At 20.5% G+C, this 21,306-nt stretch overlaps 1 protein-coding gene and 1 long non-coding RNA gene across 3 annotated transcripts in view; one reads left to right on the top strand and one right to left on the bottom strand.

Annotated features, from left to right (window-relative positions):
• The window catches only part of LOC122509277, a 199,094-nt gene that overhangs the window by 80,386 nt on the left and 97,402 nt on the right, over positions 1 to 21,306 (top strand). The window contains exons 3-5 of one of the 2 annotated variants that reach the window (XM_043623213.1): positions 7,978 to 8,126; positions 12,738 to 12,857; positions 16,637 to 16,820. In XM_043623213.1, coding sequence (XP_043479148.1) covers positions 7,978 to 8,126; positions 12,738 to 12,857; positions 16,637 to 16,820 — 453 coding nt within the window. Of the gene's footprint in view, positions 1 to 7,977; positions 8,127 to 12,725; positions 12,858 to 16,636; positions 16,821 to 21,306 lie in introns of both variants that reach the window. The other variant, XM_043623212.1, reaches the window with a different exon arrangement.
• LOC122509279 overlaps positions 1 to 21,306 on the bottom strand; it is a 138,909-nt gene that overhangs the window by 38,994 nt on the left and 78,609 nt on the right. The gene's annotated exons all lie outside the window — the stretch shown is intronic.

The following is a 21,306-nucleotide window of genomic DNA, read 5'->3' as shown; positions in this document are numbered from 1 at the left end:
TTTAAGAAAAAAATGAATAATACTTAGTAGTAGGTGGGTGTAGTGGTAGAGTCCCCTCTCATTTTTCCGTGTCGAAGAAAATCTCGTTTTCAAGAGATTCTCGTAAAGTTAAGGGAAGTAATTCTATGTCAGTGCGGAATGAAGGTTAATGGTCTAACGCCACGAAGCCAACGACGTATCGCGTATATAATCATGGAGTTTTATTTTTTTATTTTTATTTTTTTTCTCCTTTTTTCCTTTAAAGGGTCAAATGCAATTAGGAAGCATTAAATTACACTCGGTGTGATCTTGAAAACGACGGACGTGAAAGCTGCGTTAGTGGAAAAATCTTTGTGCAAAAAAAAAAAGAAAGAAAGAAAGAAATAATAATAGTAAAATATTATTATCTCTCAAAAAGAAGTGTGCGGTTAACGTTCTAGAGTTAATTTCATTTTAAAATAAATTACGAATTTATAAGAAAATTTTATATATCGTGGTTGTCACAAAAATTTTATTTTATTCTTCCCTGACTTTTTTCTGATTTCCAGAGAAAATTTTGACTTTTCCCTGACGTAAAGAATATTTTGATTCACTCTCAAAATTATTAGATGTTTAAAAAAATTTTCTAATCCTACTCTTATTTACGAATTTATTTTATTGTAAAATTATTCGAAACCTTTACAAAATTCAATTATTTCTAAAAAATCCATGCTTTTAATATTCAATTATTATTTAAAATATTAAATAAAATTCATTTTTAAATAAATGTTTATTAGAAAATTCTACGAGAATTCAAGTATTTAAATACAAAAATAAATAATTTATTGAATAATTCGAATGTTACTTCAAATTGAATTCTCATAAAGAATTTTACAAACAAATTATTAAATAGTTGAATTCTTTTGATGAATTTAACTAAAATTTTTAAGAATAATTACTGTACTAAAAGTAATTGAATTTCTGCTAAGAATTATATTATTTTTGAAAATAATTGAATTCTTTCGACGAATTTTAATAAATTTTTTTTTTATAATTTAATTCTTTTGGAAAATATTATTGAAATATAAATATTGAAAAATTGAATTTCGAGAAATTTTTGAAATTCAATTTATTTCTACTAAGAATTTCATTGAAATTTCTGAAAATAGTTCAATTCTTTCAAGAAATTAAATTAAAAATGTATTTATACTAACCATTAAATTCTAATAAACAAACTATATCGAAATTTTTTGAAAATAATTGAATTCTTTTGAAGAATTTTAATAAAAATTTTAAGAATAATTGCATTTTTCGAGAAATTCAATTAAAATTGTATTAAAAATAATTGAAATCCTGCGATGAGATTTATAAGTTACATGAAAATAATTGTATTTTCGAGATGAATTTTTGTAAAAAGAATTGAAATTTTGACAAAAATTTTATTAAATTGAATAAAATAAAATAATAAGAATAATTGAAAGTTTCTTGAAATTGAATTTCATGACGAATTTTATCAACAAATTTTAAAATAATTGAATTCTTTTGAAGAATTTTAATAAAAATTTTAAGAATAATTGCATTTTTCGAGAAATTCAATTAAAATTGTATTAAAAATAATTGAAATGATGCGATGAGATTTATAAGTTACATGAAAATAATTGAATTTTCAAGATGAATTTTTGTAAAAATAATTGAAATTTTGACAAAAATTTTATTAATTTGAATAAAATAAAATAAGAATAATTGAATGTTCCTTGAAATTGAATTTCATGACGAATTTTATCAACAAATTTTAAAATAATTGAAAATTTGACAAGAATTTAATTTAAATTTTTGAAAACAATTGAATTTTGTAAAAGAATTTTATTATTTATAACGATAATTGAAATTTTGACGCCAATTTTTTTAAACTCTTGAAAATAATTGAATTTCTGCGAAGAATTTTATTACTTTTGAAAATAATTGAATTTAAAATAGCAGATATTGAAAATCATTGAATTGAAAAAAATTTTTGAATATAATTAAAATTTTGCCATGAATTTTATCAAAATTTTTTTAAATAATTGAATATCAATTATTATCTAAAATTTTAACTAAAATTAATTTTAAAATCAATTTTTTATTAGAAAATTCTACGGGAATTCAATTATTTAAATACATAAATAAATAAATTATTGAATGTTTCTTGAAATTAAATTCTCATAAATAATTTTATCCATAAAATTTGAAGTAATTAAATTCTTTTTTTGAGTTTAAATAAAATTTTTAAGAATAATTTCATTTTTCGAGAAACTCGATTAAAATTGTAATTAATATAATTGAAATTCTGCGATGAGTTTGATTTTTGAAAAAAATAATTTTATTGAAATTTTTGAAAATATTTAAATTCTTTCAAGAAATTAAATTAAAAATGTATTGAAATTGAAACTAATCATTAAATTCTAATAAACAAATTATATATAAATTTTTGAAAATAATTGAATTTATTCGAAGAATTTTAATACAATTTTTAAGAATAATTGCATTTTTTGAGGAATTCAATTATTTAAATTGTATTAAATATAATTGAAATTCTGCGATAAGTTCTGAGAAATTCTGCGAATAATAAATTATTCTATGCAAATAATTAAATTTCTAAAAAGAATTTTATTGTTTATAAAAATAATTAAATCCCTGTAAATAATTATATTGTTTATAAAAATAATTGAATTATTGCGATGAGATTTATAAGAAAATTTGTAAATAATTGAATTCTTGTGAAATTTTTTTTATTTATGAAAATAACTAAATATTTGCAAGGAATTTTATTAGAAATTTTTTTTTAAATAATTGAATTCTTTTGGAAAACTTTATTAAAATAGTAGATATTGGAAATCATTTGAGAAAAATTTTTAATTATAATTAAATTTTATAAAATTTCAAATTAACATCTTTTGAAGTTCATCTATTTATGAAAATTGTAAATGAAACTGTTTTAAAATTCAATTAATTTTGAAATATTAAAGTTAAATTATTTATTAAATAATTTATAAATAAAAATTTTATGAAAATTCTTCAAGACTCATATGTTATTTAAATAGAAATTATTGTCAGAAGTAAAGAAAATTGAAGGTTTTGTATCAGAATCCATGGTAATTATCCCCGAAAATTTTCCTTGATTCTAACTTTTCAATACAGTTTTCTTTAAAGTATCAAATTGATACTAAATTATTGATCGAATGGATACCAAAATTTTGCTCATTTTTTATTTGATCCATAGTTTGGTATATTGCAATTTGATACGTTATAGTTACCAGTGAACTAATTAATTAGTAATACTAATTATTTTACAAAATTATATTAAAATTCTTCATCAGAATTCAATTATTTTCATAAATAATAAAATTCTTCGCATGAATACAATTATGTTTTAAAACCTTTTTTATAATATTCCTCGAAAGAAGAAAGAAGAGAGAGAGAGAGAGAGAGAGAGAGAGAGAGAGAGAGAGCGCCTATAATAAAAATAATTTTTAACACCCGAAACCAATAGGGAGCAGTTGACATTTTTTTCTCTACCTTAAATTTTTCTGTATGTTTACAATGAATTCCCAAGTTTCTCATTTTTCTTTTGCACGATAAAAACAAAAATTCTAAAAAACAAAGAGTCTTTGTGTGTGTGTGTGTGTGTGGGTTTTTTCTAATATATATTTCTTTTTATTTCACATATAAGGTGTCGAGTGCCCTTATATATTTTCTCTTATATTTAAAAAAAAGAAGAAAAAACCCAGCTTCCTGTGTGTGTATAGTAAAAGGAAAATGCATCTACATCGTCTACTTGTATTAGCTTTTTTTCACCCAGCTGTAATTTTACACGCTTTGGTATGCTCTTTGACAGAATTTCACACAAAGTATGGTATATAAGTACGTATATATTGAAGACAAAGTCCCTCGAAGCTTAAAGCTTTTGAGTTATAACCCGAAGGGCAAGTTTTCACCCCCGTCTTTCAACAATAATGTGTCAATTTTTTTGGAAAAAATATTTCTCGTTCAGGTGTGCGAGGAAAAATATTGGAATTTTAGTATAGAAATAACCTCTTCCAACTATAAAAAAAGGGGCCAAGTGTTTTTTTTTACAAAAAATGATGTTAATAACGAAATAACAGTAATAATACGCATAATCCCGTTTCGTAATATTTTTGTAGAAAAATTCTCAATTGTTTTAATAAAATTCAAACTTTTTTGAAAATAAAAGAAAAAAATGTTTAAAAATTCTATTTAACAATTACAAATTTTAATTGAAAATGAAAATTTTTAGAAAATAAAGGAAAAAATTTTTACTCAACAAAAAAAATGTTCTGTTACATTTACTTACGAATTTCTTTAATTGCAAAATTATTCAAAAACATCAATAACTTCTTTTTTAAGTAAATATTTAATTATTATTATTTTTCCATTAAGATTTTCAAAAATTTCCAATTCAAACCATTTTGAAATTTTAAATAATAATAATTTTATTTCAACGTTTTGAAATCTAAACAATATTAAAAAAGAAAAATTTAAACTTAATAGAAAAATATTATTTTCTGCGAAAAACGGGTTATTTTTCAGTAGTATAAAACGAGTTTAGTCAGACATTAAACGAAAGAAGGAAAATGACTACTGTAGTACATAAGTAGTGCAAAGAGATTATAGTCAGACGCTGCGCTCGGAGCAGCAAACTTTGCGCTCGTCGGAAAACAGCTTCTTTCTGTACTTGTTGCACACAGTACTTTGTGCAACACCTGTTTACCGAAAAAAGTAATTATTTTATACTTTTCTAATCAATAAATATAGTTTTATGTTGATTATAGTGTATATTATACTGTTTACAGAAAAGTGTGCAGTAAAGTACACTTTCCTACACAGTGTGCGGAAAAGTAATCAAAAGTGTGCAGAAATTGACCACTTTGTGCTGCATTTATGTTAAAGAAAAGTAGCTCTTTTCCAGCAGGTGTTGCACAAAAAATTATTATGTTTAAATATTTATATAGATTTTGTATAACTTTTATAATAATATAATATTTTCCTGAAAAACAAAGCTCAAGAAAAACTAATTAAACAACAAACTTGATTTGAATAGAGCAAAAAAATACATTTTTCAAATTGTCAAGCAAAATTTAATAATTTATAGTCATATGAGAATAATATATTATATATTCTCTATTGTAATTTTATAATTAAAATTTGATTCCTATCTCTCGTAAAATTGATGAAATTTTGAAAAACTTCATATTAAGTTTACTTTTCTATAATTTCTCTCTCTGTCTCTCTCTCTCTCTTTCTCTTTATTTGGTTAAAAAGAAGAGTAAAAAATTTCTACAGAAATGGACATTAACTGATGGGAAAAAAACTTTTTACTTATCAAAGTTACAAGGTACCTTCGGTGCCATTCGAAATGGGTTTTATATTTTATGAATGCTCCTTTTCGTTAAATCGTTTCTATTTATAGTAAAGAAAAATATCTCATGAAATAAACTTCAGAAAGTCACAAACATATAGAAAGCAGATTATTTCCACTGTGACAATAATAATGATAATAATAAAAAATATTATTTTAAAAACATAATTAGTCAGGGTTACCACGCTTTTGCTCTTTTCAAATTCCCTGACTCGAAAAAATATTTTAATTCACTCGCAAAATGATTAGATGCACAGAAAAATGTTCTATTAAATTTATTTACAAATTTCTTTAATTGGAAAATTATTCGAAATCATCAATTACTCCGTTTCTAAATAAATATTTAATATTTTAATCATTATTATTTTTTCATAGAAGTTATAAGATTTTCAAAAATTTGAAATCCAATAATATATAAGAATATTATTATAAAACATGAAGATATCGATCACTCCGAGTCTTCGACTCGAAGTGATTGCTTTCTTCATGTTTTATAATAATTAAAACTTGCTACTTTGTTACTGTAACTTCTTCAAAAAGTTCTTTAAGAATTTTCAAATCCTTTTGTTTACAATTTAATTTTACTAAATTTCGATTATTCTGACAATTTTCAATTAAATATTTATTAGAAATTAAAAACTTCAAAAAAATTTTTAAAAACAATTCCATTAAACTTTTTAGAAAAAATTAATTCTACAGAATTCTTAATTAAAAGTATGAGATTTAAAGATTAAAGATTAAATTTAAAGATTTAAAGATTTTAATTTAAAACCTTTTGAGTATTCAATTATTTCTAAAAATTCACGCCATAATGCTTTTAATATTTAATTATAATCTAAAATTTTAATTAAAATTATTTTCTAAATCAATATTTATTAGAAAATTCTACGAGAATTCAATTATTTTAATACAAAAATTTTATCAACAAATTTTTGAATAATTGAATTCTCTTGACAGATTTAAATAAAATTTGTAAGAATAATTTCATTTTTCGAGAAATTTGATGAAAATTGTATTAAAAAAAAATTTTAATCATGTCAAGAATTTTATTAAAACTTTTGAAAATATAATTGAATTTCCGAGAAAAATTTTATTATTTATAAAGATAATTGCAATTTTGACAAGTTTTTTTTGTAAATTTTTGAACATAATTGAATTTCTGCGAAGAATTATATTACTTTTGAAAATAATTGAATTCTTTAGACGAATTTTATTAAAATTTCTTTTTAAATAATTGAATTCTTTTGTGAAGTTTTATTGAAATAGTAGACATTGAAAATAATTGAATTTTGACAAATTTTTGAAATTAATTAAATTTTTTCGAAGAATTTTATTAAAATTATTTCGAAAAAAAATTGAATTGTTACAAAGAATTTCATTAAAATTTTTCAAAATATCTCATTTAATACTTTGAAGAAATTTAATTAAAAAATTAATTGAAAATAATACTTAAATTCTAAAAAATAATTTGTATCAAACGGTTTTAATAGAATTGAATTTCTTTGATTTTTAATAAAACTTTAAGAATAATTACATTTTTCGAGGAATTACATTAAAATTGTATAAAAATAATTGAAAGTCTGCGATGAGTTTTATTATGGATTTATTTAATTGAATTGAATTATTGTAAAAAATATTATTTATGAAAATAATTGAATAATAATTTATGAAAATAATTTGTTAATAATTGAATTCCTGTGAAATTTTTATTATTAATGAAAATAATGAAATGCTGTTTAGAATTTTATTAACATTTTTTTTTAACTAATTGAATTCTTTTGGGAATTAAATTGAAGAAAGTTTTTAAAAATAATTAAAATTTTGCCAAGAATTTTATTAAAATTTTTGAAAATAATTGAATTTCTGAGACAAATTTTATTGCGTTCGAAAATAATTTAATTTCTGCAATTATTTGTAATTGCTTCAAAATTCAATTCGTTTTAGTGGTGTGATGATTGTACTTAATGTAATTATGCACATATATATGTATTTGTAATAAGTCTTATGTAAGACTTGCCAATTTTAAATAAAAAAAAAAAAATATATATATATATATATATATATATATATATATATATATATATTAAAAAATTTAACTAAGTTTAGAAGAATTTTAGTTATTAAAATTTTTTTAAAGTCTATATTTTTCAACATTTCTAATTAAATTCATTTATTAAAATTGAAATTTTACAAAATTTCCAATTAAAATCTTTTCTAAATTTGATATATTTCGAAAAACTGTGAAATAAACTTTTAGTATCACTCGGAAATTTGGAAAAAAAATTTAAATTCCTATTTTCTGGTGTAAAAAGTAAATAAGCGTCTTTTTTACCTCTATAATAAAAATTATATAGAAATACAATAAATAAAATAAATAAGTAAAAAAAATCTTATTCAATACAGCGTAAAACATTTTTTGACACGTAAAAAATATATTAATAAAATAAAAGAAAATGACAATTTGTATGCATGACGTGGGAAAGCATAAATTCTTGAAGAGTTTCAATATAATAGTTCGAATGTTCGAAAATGTCAGTGGGGATGAGAAAATATCTAATATATAGTGAATGCTACAGTGAATGATTTACATTTTTCGTTTTCAGCGCACCAGTTGGAGAATGCAAGCCGGAAACGAGAAATCCTCGTGGTCCTGGCGAACGGCCAGCGCCACTTTTGCGCTCCAGAACATTACCTGCAATTGTCGCACCAGGCCTAAATATTTTACAAGCACAAATCGATGCCCGTTACAACAGTAAGTTCCTAACCTTGTGCTAATAGTGCAATCAAACTTTTTAATGTTCCACTAATTACAAAACTTTATTGTAGAAACAACTTCCTCGCTATTCAAAAACTTTGTGAAAAAAAACTTCCTCTATTCAAAACTTCAAGGTTGCTACAAAAATTTAATTTTATTTATCCCTGACTTTTCCCTGATTTCCAGACAAAAATTTTTACTTTTTCCCTGATCCTAAAGAATATTCTGATTCAATTCACTTATTATTTTCTAGAATTTTTTGAAACTAAAATTCTTCTTTAAATCAATTATTTTTAACTATTTTTTTAAGTAAATTTTACGAGAATACAATTATTTAAATTCAAAAATAAATAGTTTATTGAATAATTCAATGGTTCTTGAAAATTAACTTTTTATAAACAATTTTATTAGCAAATTTTTAAATAATTGAATTCATTCGACAAATTTTAATATGAAATTTTTATTATTTATGAAAAGTTTTATTAAAATAGTAGATATTAAAAATCTTGCAAAGAATTTTATTGAAATTTTTAAAAACAATTGAATTTTGACGAGAAATTTTATTATTTATAAAGATAATTGAAATTTTGAAGAATTTTAATAAAAATTTAAAGAATAATTTCATTTTTCGAGGAGTACAATTAAAATTGATTTAAAAATAATTGAAATTCTGAGATAAGTTTTATTATTTACGAAAATAATTGAATTCCTAAGAGGAAGTTAATTATTTACGAAAATAATTGAATCCTTGCAAAAAAATTTTATTTTTTATGAAAATAATTGAACTATTACGAAGAAATATATAAAAAAATTTTAAATAATTGAATTCTTGTGAAATTTTAAATAAAAATTATTAAAAATTAACTTCTTATAATTATTATTAATTATTATTATTATTAATTTTATTAGCAAATTTTTAAATAATTGAATTCATTCGACGAATTTTAATAAAATTTTTAAAAATAATTGCATTTTTCGAGGAATTTAATGTAAAATTGTATTAAAAATAATTTAATTTTTACGATGAGTTTTATTATTTATGAAAATAATTGAATTATTCTAAAGAATTTTATTTAAAAAATTTAAATTATTGATTTTTTTTAATGTATGCAAATTATATTTTAAATATTTGAATTTATATGAAATTTTTATTATTTATAAAAATAATTAAATGTTTAAGTAGAACTTTATTAAAATTTTGAAAACAGCTGAATAATTTTGGCGAAAAATTTTTTGTTTTTTAAGATAATTTAAATTTTAACAAAGATTTTTAAAAAATTTATGAAAATAATTGAATTATTGAGAAGGAATTTATCAAAAACTTGTAAATAATTGAATTCTTGTGTAAAATTTTTTTTCAAATAATTAAATTCTTTTGGAAAATTTTATTGAAAATCTTTTAGGAAAGAATTTTTTTGAAATTCTTGAAAATAATTGAATTTTGGCGAAAAATTTTATTATTTATGAAAATAATTCATTTATTGCGAAGAAATTTGTTTAAAAAATTGTAAATAATTAAATTATTGTAAAGAATTTTATAAAAAAAATTTTAAATAACTGATTTTCTGGAAATTTGTGCAAATTATATTTTAATTTTTAAATAATTGAATTAATATATAAAATGTTTATTATTTATGAAAATAAGGAAATGTTTGCGTAGAATTTTATTAAACATTTTTTTTAAATAGATGAATTCTTTTGGTAAATTTTATTAAAATAAGCGATATTGAAAGTCATTGAATTAAAAAAAATTTTTGAAAATAATTAAATTTTTGACAAGAATTTTATTAAAATTCTAAAAATAGTTGAATTTTGGCCAAAAATTTTGCTGTTTTCAAAGATAATTTAAATTTTAACAAAGATTTTTAAAAAAATTTATGAAAATAATTTAATTATTGCGAAGAAATTAAAAAAATTTTGCAAATAATTGGATTCTTGGGAAATTTTTATTATTTATGAAAATAATTAAATATTTGCGTAGAATTTTATTAAAAATTTTGTTTTAAATAATTGAATTCTGTTTGGAAAATAATATTAAAATAGTAGGTATTAAAAATCATTGAATTGAAGAAATTCAAGTAATCATTCAGTAATAATTCGCATTCACTGGAAAATGTATTTGTATTTTTTGTTAATACAATAAATTCCGGTTCTATTTTTTCTAAAGAAATCAGAAAACAAGATTTTGATAATAAGAAACCGCAAAAATAATGTCTCTTTTTCTTTTATTACTTGTTCGATTCTACATCCCTTTTTCTCTCTCTCTCTCTCTCTCTCTCACTCTCTCCATAAATAGATCACAATTCAGGAAAGAAAATAAAAAATAACCTTTACTCTCTTCTACCCTCTTTGACCTTGATGTAGTTATATCTATATGTACCTTTTTTTCGAGAAAATAAAAAAGCTAATCAACAAAAGCCAATATCTAATTTCTGATGAAATTTTGCGAGCAATTATTTTTATATACAAATTTGATATAGAAAAATTCGTCCAGATTTTTATATATGGAAAAATTACAAAAAATTATTCAATTTCCAATATAATGTTAATTTTAACATTATTTTACAATTCGCAAAATTTCACCAGAATTTCTTTGTTTAGAAAATTTTTTCTGTTTTCGCACACACATTCACGTTTTTTAAATTAAAAAAAAAAAGACTAAATAAGAATTTTTCGTTCTAAAATTGTTTGAAATTTTGAATCAACAATAGACGATTAACAACAACAAAATTTGTTATAAAATTATTGTTACAAAGTAAATAGTATTCATTAAATTATTATTCAATATGAAAGTGAACGATAATATAAATTTAGAAATTGTGAATTCTCTTTATTGCACAAGAAAAAAAAAATTGCAATTCTGTTCACGCATATTTCCACGTTTTTTCTTGTATGCACCGTTTCTCAATTTTCATAAACGAGAGAAACACAAAAGATATGGTTTAGCATATGTTTGAATAACCTAGATCCTGCTAGGGTTTATGGGTATACATATGCAAAATCAGTTCTTAGTAAGTTCATAATACAAAATCTCTTCAAATTCAATATATATGTATAGCAAAGTTTGAATTACATTTATCACTGTGTGAATATATGTATTTAATATTCGTGCGATGCTCTCGAGAGAATAATAAATATTTATACATTAATAATGCTAAAATCAAGTAAAAATTTATCTTTGATTGTAAATCAATTTTTGTCATAGTGTACAATGTAAATAAATTATTTTTTACTTTAAATTTTAAATATACGGATCGTTTAAATATATATTTTATTCAAAGTCTTTGTAATCCAACTGCGATTTTATTTTATTAAAAATAAATTTATTGAAGTCAATTAAATTGTATTTGCTTCAAATACTAAAATTATTGGTTCAAATACTGAAATTATTGGTTCAAATACCATTTAATTGACTCCAATAAATATTTATTGATAATAGAGAATTAATCGGTTATTTGAATCAAATAAATTTTTTTTCAGTGTAATATTACACTGGAAAAAATTTATTTGGTTGAAATAATCGATTACTTGTAAATAAATATTTAATTGAAACAATTTCTACTAAAATCAAAATTATTTGATACAAAAAAATATTTTTCTCGATTATTTTATTTATAATCTATTTTCTTGATTATTTAACAAGTATTTGTTTCAAATAATTTTTTTTTAGTGTAAAACAAGAAAACGAACTTATACCTAACACTTCATCTCGTTTGCGAGAGAGTTTTCATGACGGAAATTTCCAGAATTATAATGGCGCGAAATTCAAATTTAATAGACTGACAAAAATTTATTAACCAATTATAAAAAATTTTCTTTTATTAAACAAATATTTACTTGAATCAAATAATTTTTATTGAAATCTAATAAATTTTATTTGAAAAAATAATTTCAGTACATGAAGCATTCGAGTTCTTACTTCTTATCTTTAAAAAAATTTGAAATTCACATTTCTTATGTATTTTTTGTTTCTAAAATTTTCCTATAGAAAATAAGAAAAAAATAAATAAATATCGACAATAGTTTAATTTCACAAATTTTTGGAACAAAAAACAAATTTTAAATTATTGGAGATTAAAATTGATTTATACTGCGGAAAAGTTTATGAAAATAAACGACAAAGGCATGAGAATAAAATATATAATAAAATGACCCATATGTACTCGCGAATTCGTGTAAAATAAGTATAATGATAATTAGGAATCAATGTTTAAAAAAGGAAAAATTTTATACTTGAAAGAACGACTAAAAATAAATTTAGCAATTAATAAATAATTATAAAATCTATTTATCTTCATAATAAATATTAAATACCTTTCAATAATTATTATAAATTAATTAATAAATTGATAAATTAATATACTAATTATAAAGAATCAATAAATTTAATAATTGTAAGGAATCAATAAATTTAATAATTGTAAAGAATCAATAAATTTAATAATTATACAGAATTAATAATTATAATAAATTGCAAAGAATCAATAAATAAATTAATAAATAAAATGAAAAAAAAATTAAAAAACTATTTTCTGTTTTGTTGTCATCATCATCTTCAAATAAAAAATTTTTTTTGTATTTGTTTTCCTAACATAGCACCCACTACAGGTATTGCAGTTATTCCAACTTTTGGAGAAGAAGCAATTTTGGGAAAACGAGCAGGCAACATTGTGACACACTCTTCAAAACTAATCACTCCAAGAATTTCCTTTACCGACGACACCCTAGGTATTTATTACTTTCCAATTTACGAGACAAATATTAAATAAAATCTCTTCTCAGCCAAAAATTTTTCAAACAAAACAAACAAAAAAGTAAAGCAAAATTTAATTTCAAATTTCGAAAATCACCAAAATGATATAACAAATGGGATAAAAAATATTTTTTTAAAACAAAAAATATTTTTTTTAATAACAAAATAAAGTATATTTTTTTGGGTAGAGGAATTTAAATGTACTTTTAAAAAAATGACAAATGTAGTTTTTTAGCAAAATAAATAACAAATTAAAATAAAGTGAAAAATAATAAATTATATTAAAAAAATAATTAAATTTCCATAATTTCCTAAATATTGTTAAATTTAGTATTAATCGAATAATTTCATTATTTTATTGTCAACGAATTTAAACCTTTATGAAATGAAGATTTTAAAGAATTAATAACTAATTATTATTATCTTTGTAAATTACGATAATGCGCACTTACAGAAAATCAACAAATATTATAATTGTATATTATAGATGAAAACCATAATGGGTTTATAGATTACCTAATTAATTAGATTATTATTGTAACATTAACCGGAAATCAATTTTCATATTTGTTTATTTTAAACTAAACTCCCAGTTCTATTTCAATTACATTAGGACAAAAGTATTTTCTCCATAAGAAAAAATAATACAAAATATATGAATAATAAAGATATATATCTTATTGTTAATACGCATAACAATCTCTTTAAATCTAAATTAGTGAAAATTGAGCCACTTATTTACTATAATAAAGAATATTTACTAAATATATTCTTATAGTCACTTCATTTCTAAATTTTCCTATTTATAAACATTTAATATTTATTAGTAATTTATTTATTAATATAAATAAATTTATTATTTATTATTATAATAATTATTATTATTATTATTATTTATTATTATTATTTATTTATTATTTATTTTTTATTTATTTATTATATTATTTATAATATATTAATAATTAATCATTAATTTTATAATAATATATAATAAATAATTTATAATACCTATATTTCGTAATAATTTATTTATCAATTCTTTTAAATCATTAATATTTATTAAAAATAAATTTTTCACTATTATTCTGTTTTAAATTAAATTATCTTTCAAGCATAATAATATAAAAATGGTAATGAAAATAACTTTTATCAAGAAACCGTGAGATTCAAGATAAAACATGATCGAATACTTTATTCAGAAAAAAATATGCCGGTTTACTTTTTTTAATGGATTTTCCACGATAATTATACTATATCATAATTTTATAAACTAATGCAATTAAAAGAAGAATAATTATTATTATCATTATTAAGTAATTAATAACGGTTAAATATTATTTTAACCTTAATAGTAATAGTGCTTCTTTTATAAATAAATATTTAATCATTATTATTTTTTCATACGAATTAAAATTCTTCAAAGCATTTAAATTCAAACCTTTTTGAAATTAAACAATTTTTGAAAAAATTGTTACAATTGTTACAATTGTTGCTCCGAGTCGAAGACTCGGAGTGATCGATTTCTTCATGTTTTATAATAATTAAAGATGACCGACTGATAAAATCTTTTTTTTTTTTATTATAAGAAATAAGAATATTGTTACTGTAAATTCATAAAAATTATTTTCATTTAAATTCAATTATTTTGTAGAATTTAAAACTAAAATTCTTCTTTAAATTAATTATTTTTAATAATTTTTGAAAAATTTCTTTGAAAACTATCAAATTCTTCTGTTTATAATTCAATTTTACGAAATTTCATCGATTATTCGGAAATTCTTCATTTAAATTTATATTAGAAAATAAAAACTTCAAAAAAATTTCAAAAAAGTTCCATGAAACTTTTTAAAACTTTTTTAAAAAAATTTAAATTACACCATTTTTAGTTAAAAGCATGAAAAATTCAAACTATCAAAGATTATATTTGAAACCTTTTTAAAATTCAATTATTTCTAAAAATTCACGCTATAATACTTTCTCTCTAAATTTGAGTTAGTAAAAATGTTTACTAAATTGGAATTAGTGACTGACTTTTTGCTTTTGAAATAGTAAATTCAAAAAATTAGTAAATTCGACTATTTATTGGTAAAATCTGCTAATTCAAAAGCAAAAAGTCAGTGACAAATTCCAATTTAGTAAACATTTTTACTAATTCAAATTAAGAGTTTAATTTACAATTATTATCTAAAATTTTAACTGAAATTTATATTTAAATAAATTTTTATTGAAAAATTCTACGAGAATTCAATTATTTAAATACAAAAATAAATAATTTAATGAAGAATTGAACGTTTCTTCAAATTGAACTCTCATGGCGAATTTTATCAACAAATTTTTAAATAATCTAAATAATCTCTGTAAAAAAATTCGATTGAATTAAGAAAAGTTTTTGAAGATAATTGAAATATTGCCAAGAATTTGATTAAAATTTTTGAAAATAATTGAATTTTGTAGAAGAATTTTATTATTTATAACGATAATTGAAATTTTGACGCGAATTTTTTTAAACTTTTGAAAATAATTGAATTTGTGCGAAGAATTTTTATTACTTTTGAAAATAATTGAATTCTTGAGACGAATTTTATTAAAATTTCTTTTTAAATAATTGAATTCTTTTGTGAAATTTTATTCAAATAATAGATATTAGAAATAATTGAATTTTGATAAATTATTGAAATTAATTAAATTTCTACGAAGAATTTTATTAAAATTTTTGAAAATAATTCAATTCTTTTAAGAAATTTAATTAAAAATGCATTGACAATAATATTTAAATTCTAATGAATAAATTATATGAAGGCTTTTTAAAATAATTGAATTTCATTAATTTTTAATAAAACTTTGAAGAATAATTACATTTTTTGAGGAATTACATTAAAATTGTATTAAAAATAATTGAAAGTTTGCGAGGAGTTTTATTATTAATGAAAATAATTGAAAACCTATACAGAATTTTATTATTTATAAAAATAATTGAATTCCTGGTAAAAATGTTATTATTCTTCATGAAAATAATTGAATTATTGCGAAGAAATTTATAAAAAATTTGTAAATAATAGAATTCCTGTGAAATGTTTATTATTCAATTCATCCATTCAAAATTAAAATTTTCTAAAATTTCGAATTAAAACCTTTTAAAGTTAATTTACTTATGAAAATTGTAAACGCAACTCTTTTCAAATTGAAGTAATTTTGAAATATATAAGTAAAATTAGATTTCAAGAATAAGTACAATAACTGAAAAAAATATATTTGCTTCAAATAAACAATTACTTGTCAATTATCAAATTTGTTTATTTATTTTATTATATTTATTTATTTTATTATTATTTAATTTATTATTTTACTAATACTTTTTCAAGTCAATCTGTCAATTAATTTCACCCAGAAATAAAGGTATATTTAACTCAGAGCCAACTAAACTTTTTATCTGATTCAAATAAAAATTGTATTTGTGTCGAAAAAAAATTGTATTTAAAACTAAAATACTTTTATAATTTATATTTAACTCAAATAATTTTTTTTCAGTGCAGAATATAAATATCATTATTATTACAGGGATCACAGTGATTTTTGAAAGTAAAATTAGGTTAAAAAGGCAATTTTAATTTTTTAAAAGGAGATTAAGATTAAAATAATATTTTTCCGGAAAAAAAATCGTTGAATAAAAATTTAAATTTAAAGATATTTAAACATCGAATAATTGTTTAGAAAAGTAAAAAAAATGTTTTTCTGATTTTCTTTTGCATCGCAGAACGTCGCGTCTCCGATTTAGGACCTTCGAACAGAGAACATTTCAAAGATACCTCAAGGAGTGGAAGATTAAGCACATCAAGTGTCAGTGGTTCTCAACCGCTAAATCGATTGGCCAGGCTCTTAAATCAAAGACCCAGTTTCACCCCGAGCGATGACATTCCACGGAGGCTTTCATGGGAAAGGTAAGGAGAATTTTACCTCATTTTTTTCTCTTTTTTTTTCCTTTGTTGATAAAAGAAAAAAAATCCCCTAATTGCACCAACTATATAATAATCTGTCTATTTCAGAGTATATTTACATTGTTTGGAAAACTTCTCCTTGAATTTTTTTTTTCTTTATAGAGGAGAAAAAAAATGACAATTTTTTTTTTATTTTCAAGAATTTGTTTATGAAAATTTATCATTCTCGAGAAGTAAAATTTTTCTGTGTAAAATACAAGTAGAATAGAATGTAAAACATAAAGTTACACGAACAAAAATATAATTTAAATAAAAATTGTAAACGTATAAATGCATGTGTTTGAAAAAGAAAATAACTTGAAAGTTTAGCGTAAAATAAAGGGTGTCAGTATCAATAGGATAAAATTTATATACACATAAAAACCTTGAATTAGGAGCAGCAGTGTTATAAAGAGGGAAATTTTTTATTCAGAATGTATAATGCGATCCGCTGCAGTCGGGAGGCTTTAATTTGCAAATGGAAGGGTCTATATAGATGGAATAAGAGGTATTTTAACGGGTGTGTTTTCGTATAAAAATAGCATCTCTCGATCTAATGGTATAAAACGCGAATTGACGATTACTAAAGCGTAAACTAATTTTTCCTTGGATTTTACCAACTTCATTGTGTATAAGAAAAAAATTTTCTGTTTCAATTTACATGTCGAAAAGAAAGTCTGATTCTTTTATTATTTATATAATTTATATAATTTCTTAAAATTCAACATTTTCTCCTCTCTTTTATGGGATTTAGCTTCATTATTTTTGTGCTCTTCAAAAACACTTAAGTTATTTAATATTCTTTACAGTTTGGTAAAAAATAAAAAATTATCGAAAATTGTCAAAAATTCAAAAAACCGAATTTCTTAAAATTCAACATTTTTTCCTCTCTTTTATGGGATTTAGCTTCATTATTTTTAGGCTCTTCACAAACACTTTACTTATTTAATATTCTTTACCGTTTGGTAAAAAATAAAAAATTATCCAAAATTATCCAAAATTCAAAAACCCGAATTTCTTAAAATTCAACATTTTTCCCTCTCTTTTATGGGATTTAGCTTCATTATTTTTGTGCTCTTGGAAAATACTAAACTTATTTAATAGTCTCGACTCTTTGGTAAAAAATCTAAAATTATCGAAAATATCAAAAATTCAAAAAACCGAATTTCTTAAAATTCAACATTTTTTCTTCCTTTTTATGTCAATTAGCTTCATTATTTTTGTGCTCTTGGAAAATACTTTACTTATTTAATAGTCTCGACTCTTTGGTAAAAAATCTAAAATTATCAAAAATTATCAAAAATTCAAAAAACCGAATTTCTTAAAATTCAACATTTTTCCCTCTCTTTTATGGGATTTAGCTTCATTATTTTTAGGCTCTTCACAAACACTTTACTTATTTAATATTCTTTACCGTTTGGTAAAAAATAAAAAATTATCCAAAATTATCCAAAATTCAAAAACCCGAATTTCTTAAAATTCAACATTTTTCCCTCTCTTTTATGGGATTTAGCTTCATTATTTTTGTGCTCTTCAAAAACACTTTAGTTATTTAATATTCTTTACAGTTTGGTAAAAAATAAAAAATTATCGAAAATATCAAAAATTCAAAAAACCGAATTTCTTAAAATTCAACATTTTTTCTTCCTTTTTATGTGAATTAGCTTCATTATTTTTGTGCTCTTCAAAAACACTTTAGTTATTTAATATTCTTTACAGTTTGGTAAAAAATAAAAAATTATCGAAAATATCAAAAATTCAAAAAACCGAATTTCTTAAAATTCAACATTTTTTCTTCCTTTTTATGTCAATTAGCTTTATTTTTATTATAAAAGAGCGTTTTTCTATTTGTGGCTCGTTTGTATGTAAATAAATAGACAAATTATAATAATAATTATTTATTTATTTAAAACAGTTAATTTTAGCGAAATTAATATTCGCTGTTCAAAATAAATTATAATTTATTTTTATTTATTCTTTAAAAGATATTATTTCCTAAACTCCTTTAGGTTTAATAATAATAATAAAAATAATTATAAATAAATAATAAGTAAATAAATAAACGCTTTAAGTGAAGAAATTTATTTCTATACTATACTTTTCTTCAATAAAAATTTATATGTCTGTATTTATAAACAAATCGAAGTTTATAAATATTTATACAAAGCTTAAAATTTATTTCCTTGAAGATATAAATTTGCAATGTACATATTTGTCAGAAATAAAACGTAGGTATATTTACAAATTAAAACAAATATGAAAACTATATTTTTAAATCGATTGATTTTCAAATTTTTTATTTTGCATCGTTTTTTTATTTATCAATATTTTACGAATAGGTACATAAATCTTTAAATTCTTTTTTATAGTTTGAAAATAACTCTTTTTTTGAATAATGAATATTTATTATTAATTTTTTAAATCAATTCTTCGACAAAAAGCTTTAAAATAGACGCATCAAAAATATATATATCATCATCTAAATATAATATTCTTTCTGTGTCAAACAATTATTTTTATTTATTTGTTTTAAATAAATTCTATTTTTCCCAAATAAAAACTTTATTTTGTGTAAATAAATTTTATTTCATGTATCTGAACTTTATTTGGTTCAAATAAATTTTAGTTCGTTTAAATAAATTTTATTTTTTTAAAATAAATTTCAAATCGTTTATATAAATTTTGTTTGACTGAAATAAATGTTATTTGCTTCAAATAAATTTTATTTCATTTAAGTAAAATTTTATTTCATTTAGATAAAGTTGATTTAGTTCAAATAAAAGTAATTTGCTTCAGATAAATGTTATCTGATTGAAATAAATATTAATTTACTTAAATAAATTTTCTTTGGATTAAATAAAGTTTGTTTAGTTCTAATAAAAGTAATTTGCTTCAGAAAAATGTTATCTGATTGAAATAAATATTAATTTCCTCAAATAAATTTTCTTTAGTTTAAATAAAGTTTATTTGGTTCAAATAAAAGTTATTTGCTTTAGATAAATGTTATTTGATTGAACTAAATATTATTTCACTTTAATAAATTTTTCTTTTGTTTAAATAAAGTTTGTTTAGTCAGTTGAAATAAATATTATTTGCTTCAAATAAACGTCGTACGATTGCAATCAATTTTCACATCATTTAAATAAAATTTTACTTCATATAAATAAATTTTTACTTCTTTTAAATTTATTTCATTCAAATAAATTTTATTTCGTAATAATAAAATTTTTATCTTCGCACCAAAACCTATTTTGCTTATTTCAAATAAATTTTTTTATTTAAATGAAAATAAATAGATTTAGTACTGAATTCAGAAACAAAATATATCTTTTTATTTAACTCAAATAAATTATATGCAATATATTTTATTCAAATAAAACACATCTCTCTCTGTATGTATATATCATTCTACAAATTTAATCATCGGAAAAACTATTTAAACGGTAGCGAATAAAATTGAAAATTTATTCGATTTCATATTTAATTTTCATCTTTTTCTCTCTTTTCCATCTAATCTCTGTTCTATCCTGTATTTTCCTTATGATTTTATTAGTGAACTTAAACTTTTTGAAAATTTGAAATAACAGTAAAAAGATGGTAACAACTGAAGAAGAATTATAATTAATAGAAATTTATATTCTTTTTTTAAAAATTATTTTCTTTTGTTTATTTTATTTTTTCTGTATTATAATAGTTCGCTTTAAATGATAAATGGTAATTGAATGTCAATATACAAATAGGTACCTACTAAAATTTTATTTGCGACAGTAAATGTCAGAGGAAGTTGGAATTTTGTGATGTAGTACAAACGTTACATGAATATACATGCGTGGCAACTTCTACCATTTACGTATATAGTATGCATACTCTCAATTACTTAGAGACAATTACTTTCAAACATAAAATTATTATAAGTGCCTAATGCTTAATTATAAATTCTTCGAAAAAGTAAAATACCACAAAAACACTATGGTCGGTTAATATGTTAATAATTGTTTAATAAATATAAATACTAAAAGTTAATTTCACATAATTCTAAATAATATTTCAAATAGAAAATAATTTGATAATATACAAATAATCGATTCAGTCAAATAATTTTTTTCTGTGTATTAATATAAATTTTAATCGAAAAATATGGACTAGTTTATTTTTAGCAATTCTAATCGAACGAATAAGCGAAATAGAGCTGCATTTGACCTCAAGTAACACACAGTGCATTCGAACGGAAAAGAATAACTCCATTTATATAGAAGAGATGAGAGATCTAAAAGCAAATGCTTTTTTATTTTTCAAAGATTCTCGACATTTATTGCTCTTTTTAATATTAAATAATCGTTCAAGACAAGAGTGACTCAGCACTTCTTAAGTAAATAATCCCATTTAAGAAAGACGTCAAAAGAAACTTAATTTTGATAAGATTAAAAAGCATCTGCGAATTACTTTAAAG

Source organism: Leptopilina heterotoma, unplaced genomic scaffold (genome assembly GCF_015476425.1).
Source record: "Leptopilina heterotoma isolate Lh14 unplaced genomic scaffold, ASM1547642v1 Lhet_60, whole genome shotgun sequence".
NCBI lineage: Eukaryota > Metazoa > Arthropoda > Insecta > Hymenoptera > Figitidae > Leptopilina > Leptopilina heterotoma.
The sequence above is the reverse complement of the archived record's forward strand: the minus strand, read 5'-3'. Positions and strand labels throughout refer to the sequence as shown.